Source organism: Cnephaeus nilssonii (assembly GCF_951640355.1).
Source record: "Cnephaeus nilssonii genome assembly, chromosome: 2".
Classification (NCBI taxonomy): domain Eukaryota; kingdom Metazoa; phylum Chordata; class Mammalia; order Chiroptera; family Vespertilionidae; genus Cnephaeus; species Cnephaeus nilssonii.
Genome location: NC_137073.1, coordinates 69,739,847 through 69,761,142, shown reverse-complemented (window position 1 = coordinate 69,761,142; position 21,296 = coordinate 69,739,847). Strand labels below are relative to the sequence as shown.

The 21,296-nt window shown below is 38.9% G+C and overlaps 1 protein-coding gene across 3 annotated transcripts in view; it reads left to right on the top strand.

The window, feature by feature from the left end:
* Positions 1–21,296, top strand: part of VCAN (versican) — a 103,701-nt gene that overhangs the window by 75,440 nt on the left and 6,965 nt on the right. For all 3 annotated transcript variants that reach the window (XM_079800233.1, XM_079800234.1, XM_079800235.1), the window contains 3 exons: positions 1,715–1,873; positions 3,322–3,404; positions 21,064–21,208. In XM_079800233.1, coding sequence (XP_079656359.1) covers positions 1,715–1,873; positions 3,322–3,404; positions 21,064–21,208 — 387 coding nt within the window. The remainder of the gene's footprint in view (positions 1–1,714; positions 1,874–3,321; positions 3,405–21,063; positions 21,209–21,296) is intronic.

Genomic DNA, 21,296 nt, shown 5'->3' with positions numbered 1-21,296 from the left:
TCCTCCCATGTAAACTAACCCCCTCATATATGAAGATCGGTTTCTTCCCCACCTCTCATAGCTCAGCTCTGAGTTCTTCCATGAGAATTCCCCAAAAAGAAAATTACTGCATCCAAGTAACAAAATATGCTTCATTCTTGGGTACTGAGTGCTACTTTTATTCCAAGTGAGCTAGCCGTGTCCTGTGTCCTTTCCCATGAGGTTTGGTGGTCTCCATACAGCACTTTAATAAAACGCAAAGCTTCCAGTGCACATGATTTAAATCAATTAGTCAGCTGGCTGTAACTAAACAACAGGCCGGTTAGACTAAACTGAACTAAAGACTGGTCTCAGAGATCAGTTGCATCTGTCGTATGATTATGGCCTAAGTCACTGAAGCCAGGGAAAAATAAATTTAATCTCTCAGGCCACAGGCTTTCCCACAATTGTGGAAAGAGGAGTAAATGGAGTGACAGCCGGGAGGCAATCTGACTTTCAGTTTGGCCACCAAGTCTGGTGCATAAAACAAGCATTTATTTCATGGAGTAGGGTTTTGTTTTCTTCATAGATCAGTAAAGTGAGGGGAGGAATGGATGGTCATTAGGTAATCTAGAAAGGTTTCTTGGTGCTTAAAATGCTACGACCTTTACAGTTTTGTTAGTTTTTGCATGTAACTAAATATATTTGTGAGAATTGCTTTGTAGAAATAAAAACTTATTTCAATTAATTATGATTAAACACAGAATTTAACCTCATTTGCCAGTGGGTGAGTCTGAGGGAAGATTACCACTGAAAATGCAGTGCTATGAGTAAGGCTGCTTTCCTATGAAAACACATCAAAACTGGCAATCTAGAAAGAATAGCTGACACTCACTGCCAGTGTATAACTTAGATATATTGGAAAAATATTTTCATCCTACCAGAATACTGGTTATAGTCTGCTTGTTGTGAAAGAGGGAAAAAAATATATATATATAGCTTAGTGGAATACTGGGAATGAAGTTAAATAACTCAGGTTTTATAATTCTTAATAAACTTAAAATCTGGATGCATCAGTTATCTCTCTGGGAAGTGGGAAAGGACTTCGCCTACTTCCAGACATTTGAAGTCCTCATGCAAGCATCCAGAATCCTATTAGCCAAATTCTTATCACTAAATGAAGCTCTTTAGAAAAGTTGCATCGGTAAGGAATTAGCCCCAACTGCTTCACCAGTAAGTTAGTAGACACTGCAGCCTAAGAGGTTTGGCTGGCCTCTCGTCCAGACTTCTCTCCTGCTAATGCTGGCTCTAAGAGAGGACATTGCAGTTAGATGCTGGCTTTTCAGTCCAAAGATGCACAGTAAGTTCTCACTTAACGTCCTCCATAGGTTCCAAGACTTTAAGTGAAATGATGTCTTTATTTCAGGTTAGTGTGTCAGGCCTGTGTCTAACCATAGGCTGACTGTTATAAACAACAGTTAAGTTCCTACAGCATCCCATCTATGTTATAACAAAATGAAGTTGAACAGAACAACAAGATCTTATTCGAGGACCTGCAGTACAGCCATCCACTTGGCAGGAATCATTTGGCCTCTCTTTATCATAATGTTTTTGTCATCATGCCAGATTTTATGGATCCGTTACTGCAGGGATGTTGCATTGATATTGCCTTGGGTCTTCAGTTAGCACTTGGATCAGTAGCCAATTTTAGATGACGTAGATGTGTTTAAGAAGCCTCTGCCTTATTTCTTCCCAGACACCGAGACATGTGACTACGGCTGGCACAAATTCCAAGGGCAGTGTTACAAGTACTTCGCCCATCGACGCACGTGGGATGCAGCCGAACGGGAATGCCGTCTGCAGGGCGCCCATCTCACCAGCATTCTGTCTCACGAAGAACAAATGTTTGTGAATCGTATGTACCAAATATACACTGGTTTCCTGAAGCTTCATTCATTCTCACCACTTCCTTAGCTTTCTCTCCCATCTAACTAAAAAGACCAAGTAGCTTTCTCAGTTGTGATTCCACTTATTAAATCCTTCATCTATGAATTACTTAAAATCATATATCTGGGATGAGTCCCCCATTTGGGGGAATAGGAAGGCATTTCTTGGTTGGCCTGCAATAAGAGGTGAAACAGCATGCTATTTGATCAGTTTTTTACTTACAAAAATGGCTGCATCTATGGTTCAATCTAATTCTTCTGATGGTTACCTTCATAGACTCTATTTAAAACACATGCATAGGTTGTCTAAAGTTAAAGAGAAAATTGCTTTCAGTTATTTTCGTCCCAGTAATTCAAACTGAATTGCTAGTAGAACCTTATTCTTATCCCCTGTGCATAATTAGTTCTCATCCAAGATTCTATTATTTTAGACCATAGCAAGTGGACTTCATATTAAGAACATGAATAGACAGAGACAATGCTAATGAAACTTACTACCAAAGCTGTTTACTTACTCTTTAAACTATAGCAAAGAGGAGGGCAGCTAGCTTTCATGTAACAAATATGTAGATTTTTTTTTGCTCATGAGACATTATTTGATGCTTAGTTAAATATGTTCTCATGATGCCTCCTATCTTTTAGAAATATGATTGCTAATTTGCAATCTGGATAGAGGTTCACCTAACTTTTTTGCATGGTATGCTTGCCAGTGACTCATCTTATGGTGAAAGCCATTAATTTTGAGGAAATTTTGCAGGACTGTCTGTTCTAGATATTCACTGTCTAAACTGCTTTGAGAAGAAACATGTGGCTTTCAAAGCGAGGCTAGCTTGGGTAAGATCTGTCATGTTTTATTGGGTCACTGAATTTTTGCCAATGGTGTAACTTTAAAAAAAAAATATATATATATATATTGATTTCAGAGAGGAAGGGAGAGGGATAGAAAGATAGAAACATCAATGATGAGAGAGAAACATCATCGATTGTCTGCCTCCTGCACACCCCCTAATGGGGATCCACCCCAAAACCCAGACATGCACCCTGACCAGGAATCGAACTGTGGTTCATAGGCCAGTGCTCAACCACTGGGCACCAATGACATAACTTAATAAAAAAAAATAAATCAAAAGTTTCTATTATGAGTAAGGATGAAGAAAACCATTCAAATAATTGTAAACTGCCTGAAAAATAATGTCTATGTCTGTTATTTTAATGTTTCACAATGTTTGTAGCTTTTTAGTTTAAAGCACATTGGGCAGAAGGACAAAAGATAGAATATGAAAATTTTTTTATGAATAACTAAACAAAAATCCAGCCAGAAAAGAGGATGCATGATTCATTCTGAAAATATTTTTTTATGTTTCATCCATATATTGGGAAGGTAATAAAAATACCCACGTTATTTACCATCTTTCAGGTGTGGGCCATGACTACCAGTGGATAGGCCTCAATGACAAGATGTTTGAGCATGACTTCCGTTGGACCGATGGCAGCACACTGGTAAGCTGCTGATGAAAATGATTCCTAGGAACCTGGTACTGTGTGCTGGTTGCATTGTGTGGAGGGCACCTTAAACTGAAGGCCAGTTCAGTGACTTGCTCAGGGTCACTCAGTGAAATAGACGGGCGTTAGAGTAGAGTTCCATGAGAATCGATCCAACCACCAGTCCTCCAGTCACTGTGGCTCTCTTGATACGAGGACTGGCTCACCTTTCCATTGAGCTGGGAAGCCACATAATCAGAATTGCCTCAAGTCTGTCTTTCAGATAGTTATGTTGGCTTTGCATGGCTTCAAAATAAAAAGGGAAAGAATAACTGTAAAATAAAATGCCTTTAAAAGATACCTTTCTCTATTAAGTAATTGCACTGGAAATCTGCTATAAGGCATGACTCATTTTTATCCAAGCAAAATGCCCTATTTTTTTCATCTTAAAAAAGATTTTTGAATGATGATCTTATGAATTTCCTTCCATTCAAACCCTGCTGACTAATTCTATGCTTTTTAGCTTTCTCTACGTCATAAAGAAAGGAGTGGTTTGGTTATACTGGCCACAGTCTTGAGTAGGCTGGAATAAGGTTCTTAAGTTAGGACTGGCAAAGCTGCTTTTTAGAAATAGTTCCAGTGTGGTTGGCTATACTAGTGGTTCTGGGCCCTGGCTGTTAGAATCATCAGGAGAGTGCAATTCAACAACCAGTGCCTAGGCCTCAGCTCAAAGTCATTACAGCAGAACCTCTGATTCTAAAGTGCAGACAAAGTTGGGACCCACTGGGCTAGACAGTAAATGTAAATTTAATTCTAATTTAGATAAATAAGAAGAAAAATTGAAAATAGTTGTTAAGCTCTTTCTTGGGTGTGAATCACTCAGCTGCTTATAGTTCATTCATTACCTGCCATTCATCTATATCTAAAGAGCTTGGCAAAATGTAAAGTTCATCTTAGAACAAATGCCAGAGTAATCTGTTTTTGGAAGTTGTACTCTGTTCAGGAAAGCTTCTTGGTGCCCTTGTGGATATACTCCTTAATTCATCTGTGTCAATCTCTGTACTAAGCACTTTGCATTTGTTTTTGCCCCACAATAACCTCTAAGGGAAGCATTAGGTGTTTGACAGGTAAAGACAGGGAAAGTCAGTAGGCTGAGACATTTGCCCATAGTCACATTGCTAGTAAGTGGTGAAACCAGCATTTGAACTCAGACCTGTCTCCAAAGCCACAGACCTTTAGCAATCCTGCAATAAAGCTTGCCCTCTGTTTGTTATGATTCCTTATGTTTAATCAGCACTGTTTGTCATTCAAGTTCATAAGTAAGTTCTTTGGCAGGATTCAGAAATAATAGGGAAAGTAGATTGTTCATAAAACGTATTCCCAGTAAGATATATGAACCACACTTCTTGGGTCAATTAGTCTTGTCTTCTTCTAATTGTCCTTGCTCAGTGGTGTATCTGCAGTTTTTGCATCTGTATGTTTTCTTTTTGTTGTACCTAAGGGGACCAATTTGATCAATTAGATTATAAGCGGTTGGTATGACATAAGTCCTTATATGTTAATTTTAATGGAAGAGAGACTTTTTTTAATTCATTTATAAGTGAATATAAAAATTAAGATGACATTTTCTGTGTATTATAATAGTTAAAACTTTTCATAATTCTCTTAATGCAGATTATATAGTATAGGCATTTAATGTGTTTTCTCTTGTTGGATGCATACTGCTTTCTTTGGGATAAACTGGGTTTATAGGATACCCACCAATGGGTCTTCCTCTCACAAACTTTCCTTTATAAGTAGCCCAGTGAAAAGTGCAGGTAACTGTGAGCTCCCAACTATATTACAGAAGCCAGAATACCAAGGACGCAGGTGGCCATTCAGGTTGGTACTTCCTTGTGCCCTGCAGAGCAGACCACATAGTCTCCCTGTATGTGCTGGCCCTAAGCCTAGAAGAGCTGCAGCTGGCTGGGTGAAGTGTATGTAAAGCCTGTCATTTGCAACATACATGCTCACCTGATTGGGCCAAGTCCCTGACTATGTGCAATCTCTCGGTTACATAGAATTGATTTGTATGTCTGCATTCTTACCATTTTTGCATGTAACTCGGTGTTTATTCTGGTCTCTCCATTAGCAGTTCAGTTCTTCAAAGAAATGTTGCTCTTGCTTGATTTTTATTTCTCATGGTGTCCATGATAAGGTCCTAGAAGTTCTGTGAGCTTGGTTAATGAGACTGAATATTGACATAGCTGGCAGGCATGTAAGACCTGTAAAATATCTTAGGGAATTTATCTTCCCTGTCAGGTGCCAGTCCAGTGCGCTTGGCTCATCAGATGCCATTATTCCACTTAGCCAAAGCAAGCCAACTTAACCATTTTTTTTTCTGTGTCCATTAATTTTCAGTGGAATGTGAAATGATCATTTTCATAGTCAGACAGTCCTAAACTTGGTAAATAAGCAATCATTGCACTTTGTTGAAAAATATTGATCTTTCCCGGGAATTTCCAGAGGAAGATAACCTACCATTGATAACTGTACATTGTAAACAGGAACCTTACTCTTAATTAATTCACATTTTTTAATTGAAAGCTAAGGGTGATGGAGAGCACACCAAGTGAGGGCCTTGGTTTGAAGAAGGCAGGAAATGAATTACACAGACAAGCAAAGTTTATCAAAGAAATGACACAGTAACTCCAGAAAAAACTCTGACTGGCCCTCGGTTTCCTCTTAATTCATTCTTTGTATGAAATAAAAGTGTGGTAAGGAGTGTCCCTTAACTTTGAACATTTTGGAACAGAAAAGACCATCTGCCCAACCCCATCTGACTGATCTCTGGCCCACTTTCTGCTTTTGAAACCACTCTTGCCTCCATCCCTTCCTTTCTGAGACAGGCTAGGTGTCTCTCACCCTCGTTTATAGTTCTTTCTACAGCCACCATCCCCTTAACAGGTTCCATATGTGCACAGACCTCTGAATAAAATAGTTCTCCTTTGTTTCGCTGTTTACTCCAAGTGTCTTGCTTTTGAAAATACCCTTAATAGTAAACTCTTCATCGGAGAAAGCAGTATCTGCTTACCCTTGGAAATGGTGTTAACTTGACTGTGTGTAATTTTAAAGACTTTGTTTATATTTTAGAGTGACTGCTCCCACTCCCCTCCCCCATTTTTTGTTTGAAAGATTTATTATTGCTTATCCTTCTTGGGAGGTAGAGCAGTATTAAAACAAAAAGAACCTTTGATATTTACCGTATATTATCTTTGGTTACTCAGTCTAATATTCAGTAAAAACAAGTTTATATTAGGTCTCAATTTCAATAATTTTCTTCTCTTAAAATAATTAAACTTTGCTTCCAATCAACATGCAGCATAATTATATCATATTTAACATGCTTTACAGCTAGACTAATTCAATTTACATGCTCAGACTGATTTAACAATGTTATTTGTCTAAGTTACCTAAATTGCCTGTCTTCTTCAGATCCTGGTCAATTCACTACACATTATTGCCTCTATAATAGGATGTTGATATAATTAACAAAATGTAAAACTCTTGCTTTTTTTATATTTTAAACATCTTTTTAGAAATTATTTATTTGATGTGTTTTCCCAATAAATTTCACAAAAGAATGCTCATGAATAAAACTGGTTACAGGCTTCCCCTTGTGATTTCTATTGAGGTTATTTTCTCTTAACACATTTACATTTTCACTTTGTCACTGGGGTTTCTACTAAGTTATTTCTACCAGCAGTTATTTCTGCTACCAGTTATTCTTTAACTTGACTATTGATCTCCAACAGTGACATGCCCCAAGTGCTTTGTTGGAAACCTTGACAAATAACCTCAATAATGAATTACTTCACTTGTCACCCAAGTAATGTCTTCAAAGACACTAATTAAACCATCCAAGTTAAATACACATTAAAGCTGGCAAAGTTAAACAAATATTTCTTATCTAGCTTCTATACTATTATCTGACTTTTAAGTTCTAGCCTTAACTAATTGTTAAATGAATGACTAGTCTGAAGTGTTTCCCCCCAGATCTGTTTTTGCAGTGCCTGCGACCTTCCTTTCTCCTTGCTCTAAACTCTTGTTACTCCCTTCTTAAAATTCTTCAGTCTTCCTATTGCCTTCTGTAAACGTTCTAATGATTAGCATGGCATACCAAGTCCATGCACTCCATCTGCCACTTCCGAAGCAAACCCATCTCAAAGAATAAGCCAGCACTCCTCATCCCTGCAGGTCTTTGCACACCCTTGCCCTATTGCTTAGAATGTTCATGCCCCTTGTTAAATTTTATTTAATAAGCATTTAAATACCTTGCTTAGCTAAAGGTCTTCTTCCAGGAAGCCTTCCAAGCTGGGTGTGACTAAATGCTCATCTTTTGCGTTCCTGCAGTTCCTTGTGCCTCTTCCCATCCTGCCACAGACCCCTGTGGTGTAAATTTCCTGACACCGCGCTTTCTGAGGCAGAGATTAACTTTCATCTCCATTGGTTCAACACCTAGCAGAGTTGTTGACAAAAATAGAGACCTAATAAATGTTTTTTGAATGGTAATCAATATCCATAAATTGTTCAACCAACTCACTGTTATCTTTTGAATCCTGAAAGGACCAATTAAGTCTTTTGGCTGAATCTCTTTGTGGCAATTCTTGCTTATCTAAATTAACTATTTTATTTAAAGTTGTTCCAATATGAAAAACATTAAAACATAATAGGTAAGATTTCAAAATAGGGCAACAAGAAAACAATGTTCCTCACAAACAGAAAGTTATAGCCAAGCATAATGTGTCTTACAAAAGTTGTTAACGCAAAGGAAATAGGTGTTCCCACTGGAAATGATAGCAGTTGTGTCCATGGTTGCCCCAAGAATACATTTACAACAGGCTTTGGAAAGGAAAGTTGGAAAGCAAACATTTCCACCGCTGCCCCTCTGCAGGTTTGACCGAGGATGAATTGTTGCCTAAGGTTGGACAGAGCTTCCTTTATTCATCCACTGTCTGTGACTGTCCTTTTAAGCACAGACGTCAGGAAACACTATGGAAGCATTTTTACTTTCTAGCAAATTCATCTTTACAGCTTTCTTTGAACTATAGACTACAGTGTGTCCATGGACAGCACAATCAGGGAGATATTGGGAACAGTTGGGTGCCCTAATCACACTACTTACCTCTTTAAAATCAACCCATGGACGGCAGAGATTTAAAGCTGTTATCATCCTGCTCCCCGCTACTTCTGACCCCCAGGAATGAGGCATTCAGGAGGGCAATTCCTTCCTCTCAGCCCTTCACTGAGTTCCCCAGCACCTTCAAAGCTAACCCGTCACCACGGGAGACCCGATGCTTCAGTGGATCAGACACAGCGACTTGAAAGGAAAATGTCACCTTCAATAGCATTGTCCAGAGGTTCAGGATTGAATAGAACTGACAGCCCAGTTAGTTCCCTGTTTAAAATGCTGAGGAGCTTTAGGAACGTTTGATTTGTTTGGTTAAAAAAACCCACCAAATCCTGAATTTATTCTTCGACACTTTCTGCATCTCTTGCACATTTTCCCTTCAGTCATCTCACTTGGTTTGCACTTAAGCTGACCTCTGCAAGGCTGCTGGCTTGAGGGCTTTCTAGGAAATAGTCACGACTTCCTCCTCCTCACTCTCCCTGTCCATGCAGGCCCCCTCTCCTCTCTTCCTCCTCCTCACTCTCCCTGCCCATGCAGACCCCCTCTCCTCTGCATGTGTCTGAATCTCCTGTATTAGTAATCTTGAACAAGTTGCTAATTCACAGATCCATCAATGTCTAGCCAACTCATCTTGTCCCTTGATACTTAGGATATAGATTACAAAATGCTAATTGATAGCCTTTGCTACTTAAAAAAAATTCCTACTTTAAAATATTTCTAGAACATAACTGAATTTTTATTTCATTTAATAAGCATGGTCCAACATTGGCAAGCTGGCACACCTATGATTTGGGGCACCTACTCGCCCTACTGGATGGAGTTGATGTGTAAGAATAGCCAGATTGGTTGTGGGTTTGACTTTAAATCGAGTGCCTTTTCTTCTTTCATAAATAAACACATCAGTCTGTCAAGCAAAGTATTGTGAGGAAAACCAGCTTTGAAAAAGGTAGAAACAATAAAGAAATAGCCCTTAACCCAGGAAGAGACACTTAAAAGGGGCAGAGAAACGGAGTAACAAATTGCAGGCTATAAACCATTGCTCTTTTTTACAGGAATGGATCATCATTATCCTTTATAAACACAAAGGCTTTGGCCTCCTCCCTCTCCCAGATGTCTTGGACATTGAAAAGAGAATCAGGAGAATTAACTAATTCCTGGTGTTTTCTAAGTTTGTTTGTAGGTTTCTGCTTGTTTGAAAGGATTACACATGCTTTAGCAGAACAATAATGCAAAACAAAACCCTCAAACCCAAAACTTAAGTTTTTCTCCTGCCACCTGAAAATCTGAGAAGACTTTCTAGAAAGTATTTGCAGATGGATGTGTGTCAGCTGTGGTGTGGGTTTTAGCTCCACATGCCACTTCTCCGTGAACAAGTCATTCTGCATATCGACGTTAATTTAATTATGTCAAACCTCACAGGCTTCATTATATTAACCTAAAAGCCAAGGAAAACGTATGCCGTTTCCTCAGCCTTTAACACATTCCTCATTAGTAGAACTCTCCGTCTCTTTTCTGCAGAAGACCACCGAGCTCTTAATGACAATTTTTCATTGTGTTGCAGCTCAGTTTGGTTTGAAACCAAGCACTGGTCCTTCTGATTCTACACGGGAAATAAGAGGCGCGATAGAATAGTTCTGGAACACAAAACCTTCATCTCCACCTTGCCTTTCCTTGAGTGCAGATCGCTAGTGACGGGGCAAACACTGGAAGAACCACATTTACCCATCCCTGGAACATCATTTCCTAACTGAGAAGATTATAAGTAAATGATCAACGCATTGTCGTTCCTTCTCAGAGATGCTCTTCCAGCATGCTCCCTTAAACTTTAAAGTCACATACAGACATCAAAATTTCATGGCTAATAAGGCTAAGGCAACGAATCACCATCCAAAAGGCAAAAGAAGAACGTTGAATGAGCTTTGGCAGTTTCAGTTGCATTTGGATCACATTAGCACTTCCTGACCGAAGACCTGTGCAAACAAGCCTGGGGTAAAGGAGCCACGGGCACCCACCCATTCAATGGTGGGGATTGAATGAATGCAAGTGGCTTGGAGGGGCTCTGCCTGGGGCCCTGTCTCCGAGGGGTCTCACAGTGGGAGGAACTCACATCCTTTGGAAAATGCTGTTGATAATTACTGCCTTTGTAGGCCAGTGAGCTCACGCTATTACACAAGATGAGTGCTGTCTGTACTCAAGAGCTGGCAGATAGGCTCTCCCACACAGAGATTTGCCAGCTCGCAAAATAATGGGCACACTGCCACTTTAACAACTATCAGGAGACCCCAAGTTCGTTTTTCTTCCCTTCAGCATATTCATGTTTGCAAGATCTGTCTCTAGGCTGCCAACCTAGGGCAGTGACACCAAAACAAATGTGTCTTTCTCCTTTGAAACAAAGCTGCTCTTTTCCTTTCGGTTGTTCAACTAAAAGACAACAGCAAAATCATAACCTCCCTTAAAACATAAATAAATAAGGACCCAGACCAGAGTAACCTTAAGCAACTACCAGGATCAGTAGAGGGTCTATCGCTACCTTGCAGGGAGGTCATTTGCCCCAAACAAAGTTAAATAAAACAAAGTTTAATGTACCCTCCACAGACGGCAAACAAACGTCTATTGTGTCCCACAGCCATCTAGGAGGGGGAGAAAGGGCATTTTAAAGTTCCCAAATGTTTTGATTTCTGTAATAAGTACTCCCCCGAGCTTTCTTCCAGATAAACGTTTGACCTGTGTTCTGAAAGGCTGGGGGGAACCCAGCGTGGTCATTCTGAGTTCCTTATTTAGGGAAGAGGTGGGTCCTTATCAGCGTGCGTTTCAAACGAGTAAGCTGGCCTCTTGGCAAAGTATTTTTTCTTTGGAGTTTGCTTTTATACTTTGGTGGTTATCTGCTTCTTCCTGGCATGGACTGCATTGGGATGTCATTTGTAGCGGTGGGAGCACAGGTGATAGGAGTTTGCACACAAGAGAAGCCAGCTTTCAGTACAGGGTTCATGTTTTTTCAGCTACTCCAGATAAGTCTGTACCTAAAGCCAAACGAAATGTGAATCGCACTGCCGACGTTCATTGGTGTGCAGAGGCGTTTATGGCCTGCCCTGTTCTAAGGATCTTATTTAGGCGGATGCTAGAGATTTGGCTTTGCTTCTAATACGATTTCACCATTGATGTACACCATGGATACTTTAAAAAGGCCAAATGCAGAAAAATAAGCTGTTGTAGATGAATATTTTAGTCAAATAGAAAATCCTGATTCTGGCTACAATGGCCTGGAACAGAATGGAATGCAATCAGGTTGGCAAATAGGATCTGGCTGAGGCCCCTCTTCCAGCAAAGTGTTTCCTTCAGGCTTTCCCTCACAAAACTGAGAGGACATATCGCAGACGATCCTTTAATCTTTCTTTGCCCCATGGAGAAAATGAACATGATTTCTGGGGCTGTATTCTAAATTCTGTTTTGTTAACAGTGAGTGGGTAATGCACAATAGATTGATGGATGGCTATCTCCACCTAGTGGCCATATTGTACTTTGCGTTTCAAAACTTCACATTCCCAGACCGCCAAAACTAAATCTATACAGGAATAATAGTCTCTTGTGGATTAAGTTCTTAGAGCTTTGAGTTTAAAAATTCTAGCACAAATTGCTTGATATTGTGCACTTGAAAGTTAAAAGTAAAAAAGATGATTTTTCAAGTGCAGCATGAAGCAAACACAGGGAGTCACGTGCTTAGTAAAATCCTAGCAACTGAGGCAAATATTAGCACTAGTCTTTCCAGTATCTTTACTTTATACACAATAATAAACCAGTGGAAAGTTTTCCTTGGCTAGTTACCTTGGTATGTGAACCTAGAGTACTATTTTGGTTTTCTTATGAAAATGTTTTACAATGAATTAAATTAGTAGTGTTTGTGGGGAGGCAGAGTAGGTGAAAATCGTGACTGGATAGTTCATGAAAACAAAACAAAACACACCCAAATTCTTACTTGATGCTTTAGTAAATTCTCCCCCAAATTACAATAATATATTATGTCATAGAATAGCTTCCCTGAGCAAATGTCAAGAATGTTGTTTTCAGTGGCATGTGTGTGATTAATTGCTCAAATGTGCTTGACAATATTCATAATAGTTCTAAAATATAGTCTCTAATTGTCCATAAAAGGTTATATAAATTATAGAGAATATTAAAGAATAAAAGGTAACTCCATCTCAGCTGAAAAACTATATCTAAATATGCTTAGGATAGGTAGGTGATACATAGGTAGATGGAGTAGACCTTGGCAGCTGCAGGTTCAAGACTTGCAGTTTCAGTTATATATTAGAGCCCCTGAACAGCTACAATATGAGATGATTGGTACCTTTTGCTCAGGCTGGAACCCAATGGCTGGTTAATGTGTAAGAACTGTTTGATTAGCTATCAAGTCTGTCTAATGCACAGCTTAGTTTTCCCATCTCAGGGGCTCTGTTGCAGTCTACTATGCTCACCATTTAACCATTTGCATGTTCTCTATTGTATTTATGGTGGGAACTTATCTACTACACAGGGTGTGTGTGTGTGTGTGTGTGAGAGAGAGAGCAAGAGAGAATGGTAAACCTTAAGTTTATGACACACAAAAAGATGACCTTTAATTTTATCTAGTATCTGTGAAAACTCTTTTTTCCTTTTAGTAGAGGAAAAGAAACCAAGAGATTCTTAACAGAATGTCTCTTTAGAAGAACTAGTTAGTGCCCACTTATTATTCCTTACTAGAGGCCTGGTGCACAAAATTCATGCACTGGGGGGCGGGGAGGGAGTGATCCCTCAGCCTGGCCTGCACCCTCTCACAGTCCAGGACCCCTCGGGGGATGTAGCAGTGTGCCAAGTGGCAGGAGGCCAGGGAGGAGCCTGAATTGGGTCTGGGCACTGCTTGCACTCATCCTGGCCCGCTGTGCCTGCTGCAGAAGAGTTGGGAGAGGCTCCCGCCATGGCAGCTGCGCTCACCAGCCGTGAGCCCAGCTTCTGGCTGAGCGGCACTCAACCTGTGGGAGTGCACTGACACCAGGGGGCAGCTCCTGCATTGAGCATCTGCTCCCTGGTGGTCAGTGCACATCATAGCAACCAGTCATTCCACCATAACAGTTGCTAAGGCTTTTATTATATAGGCTAGAGATCCAGTGCACAAATTCATCCACCTGTGGGGTCCCTCGGCCTGGCCTGCGGGAACAGGCCAAAACTGGCTTTCCAACATCCCCTAAGAGGGTGCAGGCCAGGCTAAGGGACCCCACCTGTGTACAATTGGGGCCAGGGAGGGAGGCGGGAGATTGGCCAGCTGGGGAGGGACAGCAGGAGGGCTCCAGGGCATGTCCAGCACATCTCGCTCAGTCCCGATCATCCAGACCCCAGGAGCAAACTAACCTACCAGTCGGAGCATCTGCTTCCTGGTGGTCAGTGCATGTCATAGCAACAGGTTGACAGGTCGACTGTCTGCCCCCTGATGGTCAGTGCATGCCATAATGAGCGGTTAAGTGACCTTTAGCATATTATTAGCATATTATGCTTTGATTGGTTGAACGGCCAAACAGTCAACAGGACACATAGCGTATTAGGCTTTTATTATATAGGATAGTTATTTGATCAAGTTAAGAAATGATAAAAATTGCAATGAAAAGGACGAAATAGGTCAAATATTATGAAGAAGGACTAATTATTAAGTTTGGATAGCAAACTTCTTAGCTTTAAGATGCTGATAAAAGGAATTTAAAGATAAGACTATTTAATGTTCTGGGAATTCTTTCTCTGGTAGAGGTTGAAGCATGACCTTGTATCTTCATGGTTTTGATTTTTGAATTGATATTCTTTTTCAAAGACTTTAAATTTTTTTAATCTTTATTGTTGAAAGTATTACAGATGTCACCCTCCCTCCCCACACCCTCATTGATCCCTTCACCCAACTCAGTCTCAACTCCAGGCCTTCCTCCCACTATTCTCTGTCCATAGGCTATGCATATATACATATAATTTCTTTGGTTAATCTTTTCCCACTTCCACACCCCGGTCCTCTGAAATACATTTGTCTGTTGCATGCTTCAATATCTCTGGATCTTTTTTGTCCATCAGGTTTTTTGTTTGTTTGTTTGTTTGTTTTTTCTTGGTTCATTAGATTCCACATATAAGTGAGATCATGTGTTACTTGTCTTTCTCTGACTGGCTTATTTCGCTTAGCATAATACTTTGCAAAGACTTTTAAAAAAATCTTTATGTGGAAAAGTGAGCACTATTTTGGGATGTTGCATGGATGGATAAGAATAAGCCATTCTATGCTTCAAGAACCTTCCTTGCTCCAACCTTTCATTTTCACCACCCAGCTGTTTACATATTTCCTCATAAATCAATTTGCTTATATCTGTATCATCTAAAGGAGCAGCTGGGATGTGACTGTCACAGCAGTAACTGACTGATGCTGGGCAGTCGTGTTTCCTTTAACTGAAAGCAGAGCTCAAAACTGAACCCAAGCAAACTCCTTTTTGTTTGTTTGTTTGTTTAAAGCAAAGCAAAGAAAAACTCCTGATTTATTTCTAAGTCTTGAATGTTTCTGAAATAATGCTTTCTTAACTGTATGAAAAGGCAGTTGTCTATTGCTGCATAAGGAAAAGGTCAATTAGTTACATTACATTTTATCATCAGTTTGTGATGTTCATACTCCTAATGCTAGTTATCTGTGGAGAGTTTGGGGCCATTGATCATGGCCTTGGGATGTGTATTTTTAAAGATAAAAGATGTCTGGTATCTCTGCATCACAGCTGGGACTCCTAGACACGATATAATCTGAGATTCCCCTTGAAAGGATGTAAACCTGTCTGACTTTAGTAGATTGCCCATAACTTTCAAAAGCAGAGACCCCACCCCTACACACACTTTTCCTGTAGTATGTTTATTGAATCAAGTTGGAGACTTGTGAAGAGCTAGGAAGGAGAGAATAGCTATTTTGCTATTCTGCTTGAGAAAAATTAATAAATTCCCTGTGAGATCCGTGGAACTAGCCACTCTCTGAGAGTGAAGAATGTGGCCAGCAGGGAAGTGCTGTGCGCTCCCGTAGACCTGCACAGTAACTCTTCCCTCTTATGGAAGACGGAATTACATTTTTTACAACAAAATATGGATTATTTGGAGTAACCTAAGCATTTATAAAATTTAATAGATTTTGATGAATAGCTTCAGTCTACTCTGTTTTTCTCAGTATTAGGAATGGTTCAAAATGGGTTTTCTGGTTTATGGAGATAATTTTCATGTGAGAAAACTGTACTTAGATGTTCGATTTTGGCTAGTTTTTTATATAGTCATTTTATGTGTTTGGCAGCTGACTTACTTGAATCCAATGGGGATAGGGGCGCGGAGAGAAAACAATAACTGAGACGTTACTAAATACAATTTGCAATGATTGTCTCTTTTGCCACTTTTTTTTTAGAGGTAGAAAATGGTAGTCATTTAATTGGAACTCTAAAGAAAAGTAACTTTATCACCACATATTGCCTCTTAATAAGATGCTAGTTTGTCACAGAAAATGTAGAACATGTTCCATCTTACCTGGCTTTTCTCTAATCAACTATTCGAGTTTCATGCCATAGTTTTCTCTACCATCAGAAGAAAGTGGCGATGGAAAGTAATTTAGGGTCCTCTTTCTGGTGTTGTATTGATCTAATCCTGGTCTCTGGGATAGATGGCACGAGTTCGGGGTTCGGGGTAGGGAACATGAGTCTCTGAGACACAGATAAACAGGGGGAAAGTCTGATCAGCATCTATTTTTTTCAATGAAGGTAAAATGAATTCTCCCCAAATCATGCTAGTTTTCTGGAATAATTCTTAGTTTTCCCATCCAGCCCTAGAGGAGAGTCGATCCAGGCTAAATCACCCAGGATGTACGCTTATAATCCCAAGTGAAGGCGGAAAACATCCATATGGGAGTGGTGAATTTTTCTCTGCTCATTCCAAGGATCTTTATTTCTCTGTGCATGAAGCCCTGTGTGTGTAAAAGAGGCTCTATTACATTCTTCTAACTCTGAACTGCTTTCCTGAGGAGAGATCACTCCCTCACATTTAACTGTTGTGAAAAAACACACACACACACACACACACACACACACACACACACACACACACATTCACATACACACACACACACATTATTAAACCTAAAGTCAAAGATTTATTTTTTTTTTGTGCTCTTTCTCCCTGCAAGTGATGTTAAATAAGGCTGTAAAGCATTTATGAGGGAACAAAGAAAGTTGTTCAGAAAACTGGAGTTTCCTTTGCTAACTCCGTTTGGCAATAACATGGAGCAGAATCAAAGCATCCCAGCCAAAGTAAATCCGCACAATGGAGCTATCAGATATGAGGTAATAGTGTGACATGCTTGTGGGTATCAGACATTCTTGTAAAAACCACAGACCTAAAATTTGGTCCTGCACCATTAAGCCACAGCTCTGCCAAGCAACAACACAGAACACACGTTTTAAATCACTGTTGCAAGCCAAATGTAATTCCCACCAAAAACAATTAAATCTTTTACCAGAGGTCTGAGTCTGGGCAGCGTGCACCCTGAGAATCTGAATCTCATTTCAGTGTGAAAATGAGATGGTTGTTGTTCAGATCAGGAGGAAATGTCAGCTGCAAAACCCAGGGCAGCCAATGACTGTAACTTGAAGTGATGCTTGTTGAGGTTAGATTGAAAAAGGGTTAGCTAAGTAACCTGTCAGTCCTTTCTGATAGCTGCAGAGATCCTTTTACAACGCTCATTTTTAATGATTAGAAAAATAATTCATGCTCACTCTAGGGACGTTGGAAAGTATGTAAGGATACAAAAAATAAAATATAATTTCGATCTCAGATCACCCAGATATAAACTTTATAACATCTTACGGCATTTCCTTTTGGCTTTTTACACACACACATGCACACACACACACACACACAGCTGCATCAGAGGGTATGTGTAAAATTGGGATCATTGTGTGTTTTTAGAGTTTTGCTTTTGAATTTTAACTTAACACTTTAGTATATCCATTCCCTTTATATATTCTTCAAGGATAGGATATTTAATGGTTACACAATATTCCATTTGTCTGGCTATACCCCAATTGATTGAATATGTGTTCACTCTACAGGTTGTTTCCCATTTACTGGTAGTATAAATAGTATTTTAGGTAAAGTGTTGTTCAGCTAAAATTACTTTAGGATGGAATTTTAGGAATTATGGGGTCCAAGGGTAGGAACTCTTTGAGGCCCCTCATGTGGATTGCCAGCTGTTTTCCAGAGAAGTTATTTACTTCCACCAGTTGTATCTATGATTGCCTGTCTCGCCCATTATTAGTCAGCAGCAAGCAACACCTTCGATTCGGGGTAGGTGTAGATAGGGGAGAATGCAACACACTCTGTGATTCATTATTTATAAGTGTCAGATTATTTATTAAACAACACCATTATGTGTCCAGCATAGTTCTTGGCACCGAGAGTATAGTATTAAATAAAAGAACCCTAAATTCCTGTCCTCAATGAGCTTATAATCTACTAGTGAGAAAAATAAGATAAATGAGTTAATCATGTGGGATGTTAGACGATAAGTGTTACGAAGAAAAGTAAAGCAAGAAAGGGAGATGGGCAGTGTGCGTAGGTAGGGAAAAGGAAGGGGAAGCATTGTACAGATGCTATTGGGATTTTGTACATTTTCCACCTCTGAGGACATTCTCTAGTTGCTTGTAAGAGGCTCATTAAAAGTAAGCTAGAAAGTATTGAGCTCCAAAATCTAAATTCAATATTTAAGATGGTCTGGAATCTTTGATCATAAAAGGTATTAAACATAGATTTCTGTTATTTTTAAAACATTTCGACTTTTTTGTTTATTATTTTTATCCTACCTTAATTAATCTGTTTAAAGACAAATTAGTTATACATCAGCAACAGACTGAATATGACTTTTGTATCTCTTCTTTTTGCTCCTTGTCTATTATTTATTAAAGGAGAGTAGGGGGAAGAAGGGTTGTTGGGTGGAGGGTGAAAGATAATAAGGGAAGGGAAGTCCGCCAAGAAAAGGAAAATCAGTAAATCATTAGAAACCCAGTTCAGAGCAAAGGTCTGTTCCTGGTGCAAGGGAGACCTGCCAGTCAGAGTACTCTGGTGAATTTGGCCTGAGCTTCCTACCCAGGGCATCTGGGAGAGTAACTCAGGGTTTTATGAAGTCTACTAGAGTTGGATATAAATCCATCTGATTTCTGGATTTTGGTTTCCGCCAGAGAAATCAAAACAACCTTCATTCTGTGTTTTGGCAAAACCGAAAAATAACAAAACAATATATTAAACCTCCCTTGGTTATTTGCTATTTTATCACTTTTCAAAGACTCTTTTAAAAATCAATCAATCAAGCCAAAATTTCTGGTCTCCTATCTTAATTTTGGCATGACTCAGGAGGACTTTAAAGCAAAGCTAAGCAAAGAGATGGGAGGAAAAGTAGATCTCTTAATCTTGAGGTTTTCAAAGTTTAGTCTTCTTACTAATTCTTTTATCAAAGATTTAGCTTTATAGCATATTTGAAAGTTTTAAAAACCACACCTTTTTTTCTGAGAAGAAATAGGAAGTATAGGTATTCTCTAGTACATTTATGCATTTTTAAAACACATAAACATAGCCATGGTGCTGCTGGGAGTAATAGCAGCACCATTTTTTTTTTTTTGCATGCTCTGAATTGAGAACAATTGCCTTAATTCTTAGGTACAGTTCTTTCTTCTCTGACTTTTAACTTTCTCAAATAATATCTCTTAACTGATTGTTTCAGATCACAGACTTATTTCATGTAAATTTCATTCCAGGAAAGGCTAACAGATCTATAGTCCTAGAAAAGATAGTCATGTGAGCCACTGTTACATAAAGCTACTTCTACCACAGGAAGAAAGTTTGCCGACAGTCTTGTCAGCGTTAGATTTGTGTTAAACCACAGTAGGCAAAGCATAGTGGGAAAGTGATACTTAAGTTGAGTGAGAAAGACATTGAACAAACAAAATTGTTCAATTCCACATTCTAGTTAGGAGACTCAGGACTAGCAAAGTGAACTCTTGTTTTTAGTCCAATAATATTTTCATCTCATCAATGCTTGTTATTTTTGGATAGGGATAGGGGCTGTGTTTTTCATATAATTATTGGTTGATATGGAGGCAGTATTTTAAAGTAACAAAGAATTGAACATATACCAAAGAGTCCTAGGTGCTTAATATCTGTAAGGTTGAAATTACTCCCAATCCTGTTAGATCTTTGAAAGAGATAATGCATAACAAGTATCTAGAAGAGGGATTCATTCATCACAGGTGCTGAATAAATGGCATTTATTATGATGATCAAGGCAAAATATATTTCCAGTTATATATCATTGCTCAGAATGGGGAATCGATAGATACCATCTAAAGATAGAGATATAAAGGTACCAGTAGAAAAACATCAAATCAATAACATTCTTTTCAATTAGTTTCTGAACATACATTATACAAAAAACCCCAAATATATTTATAGCAAGATATATTTATTTTTTGAAAATATATTTTTGTATTGATTTCAGAGAGGAAGGGAGAGGGAGAGAGAGATGGAAATATCAATGATGAGAGAAAATTATTGATTGGCTGCTTCCTGCACACCCCACACGGGGGATCAGATCGAGCCCACAATCTGATCGGGCAATCGAACTAAGACCTCCTGGTTCATAGGTCGATGCTTAACCACTGAGCCACTCCGGCCAGGCATATAGCAAGATACATTTTTAAATGCTTATCTTGTCAACATGTATACATGTGATAAATGTTTCCTATTAAGAGAAAAACAACTTTCAGATTAGATCATAAAGCAAAACTCAACTGTATGGTGCACATAAGGTCACATCTAAAACAGAGTAACTCAGAAAGTTTGAATATAAAATGATGTGTACAGGTATAGCAGGTAAGTACATAAAATATATACATCAAATGTCTCAATTTTTAACCAAATAAATGAATTTGGATAAAATAGTCATTTTAAAAAAGACAAAGAAAGGTACTTTATAGTGGTAACATAGAAAAGAGAGAATACAAATTTGACTGTACTATAATCACAATCATATAAATTCTATGTGCACATAAAGATAGAGGGAAATGATGGATCGGAGGGATGAGATTATGATCTTTTTATTTGTTCCACTTTCATTAATGCTGCTATAATTAACAACAATAACATGATTAAATTATTAAATTGAGCACTGATTATATATTTAGAAATGTAGAATAAAATTCCTCAGCTATATCTCATTGCCAAAAGAAAAATGCATAATTGTTGAAGAGAGACATTGAGATACATACATATATTATCCATTCAGGTATAAAAGTCTTTTTCTTTACCACCAAAATCATTTTAGCTAGATGGTTAAATTGAAACTGTTTAGTCCATTCTAATTTGATTGTGAGTCAATGCCACTGTCAGGCTTGTAATATACTACTATCAAGTAGTCATTTTCTCCCTCCACTTTTGCAGCAATATGAGAACTGGAGGCCCAACCAGCCAGACAGCTTCTTTTCTGCTGGCGAAGATTGTGTTGTCATCATTTGGCATGAGAACGGCGAATGGAATGATGTTCCCTGCAATTACCATCTCACCTATACTTGCAAGAAAGGAACAGGTAATCATTATCTCATTAATAATGTCTACTTAATCCACATTTTCATTATCAGGTAAACTCAGGAAGACTAAGCTTCCTTCTTTAAGAT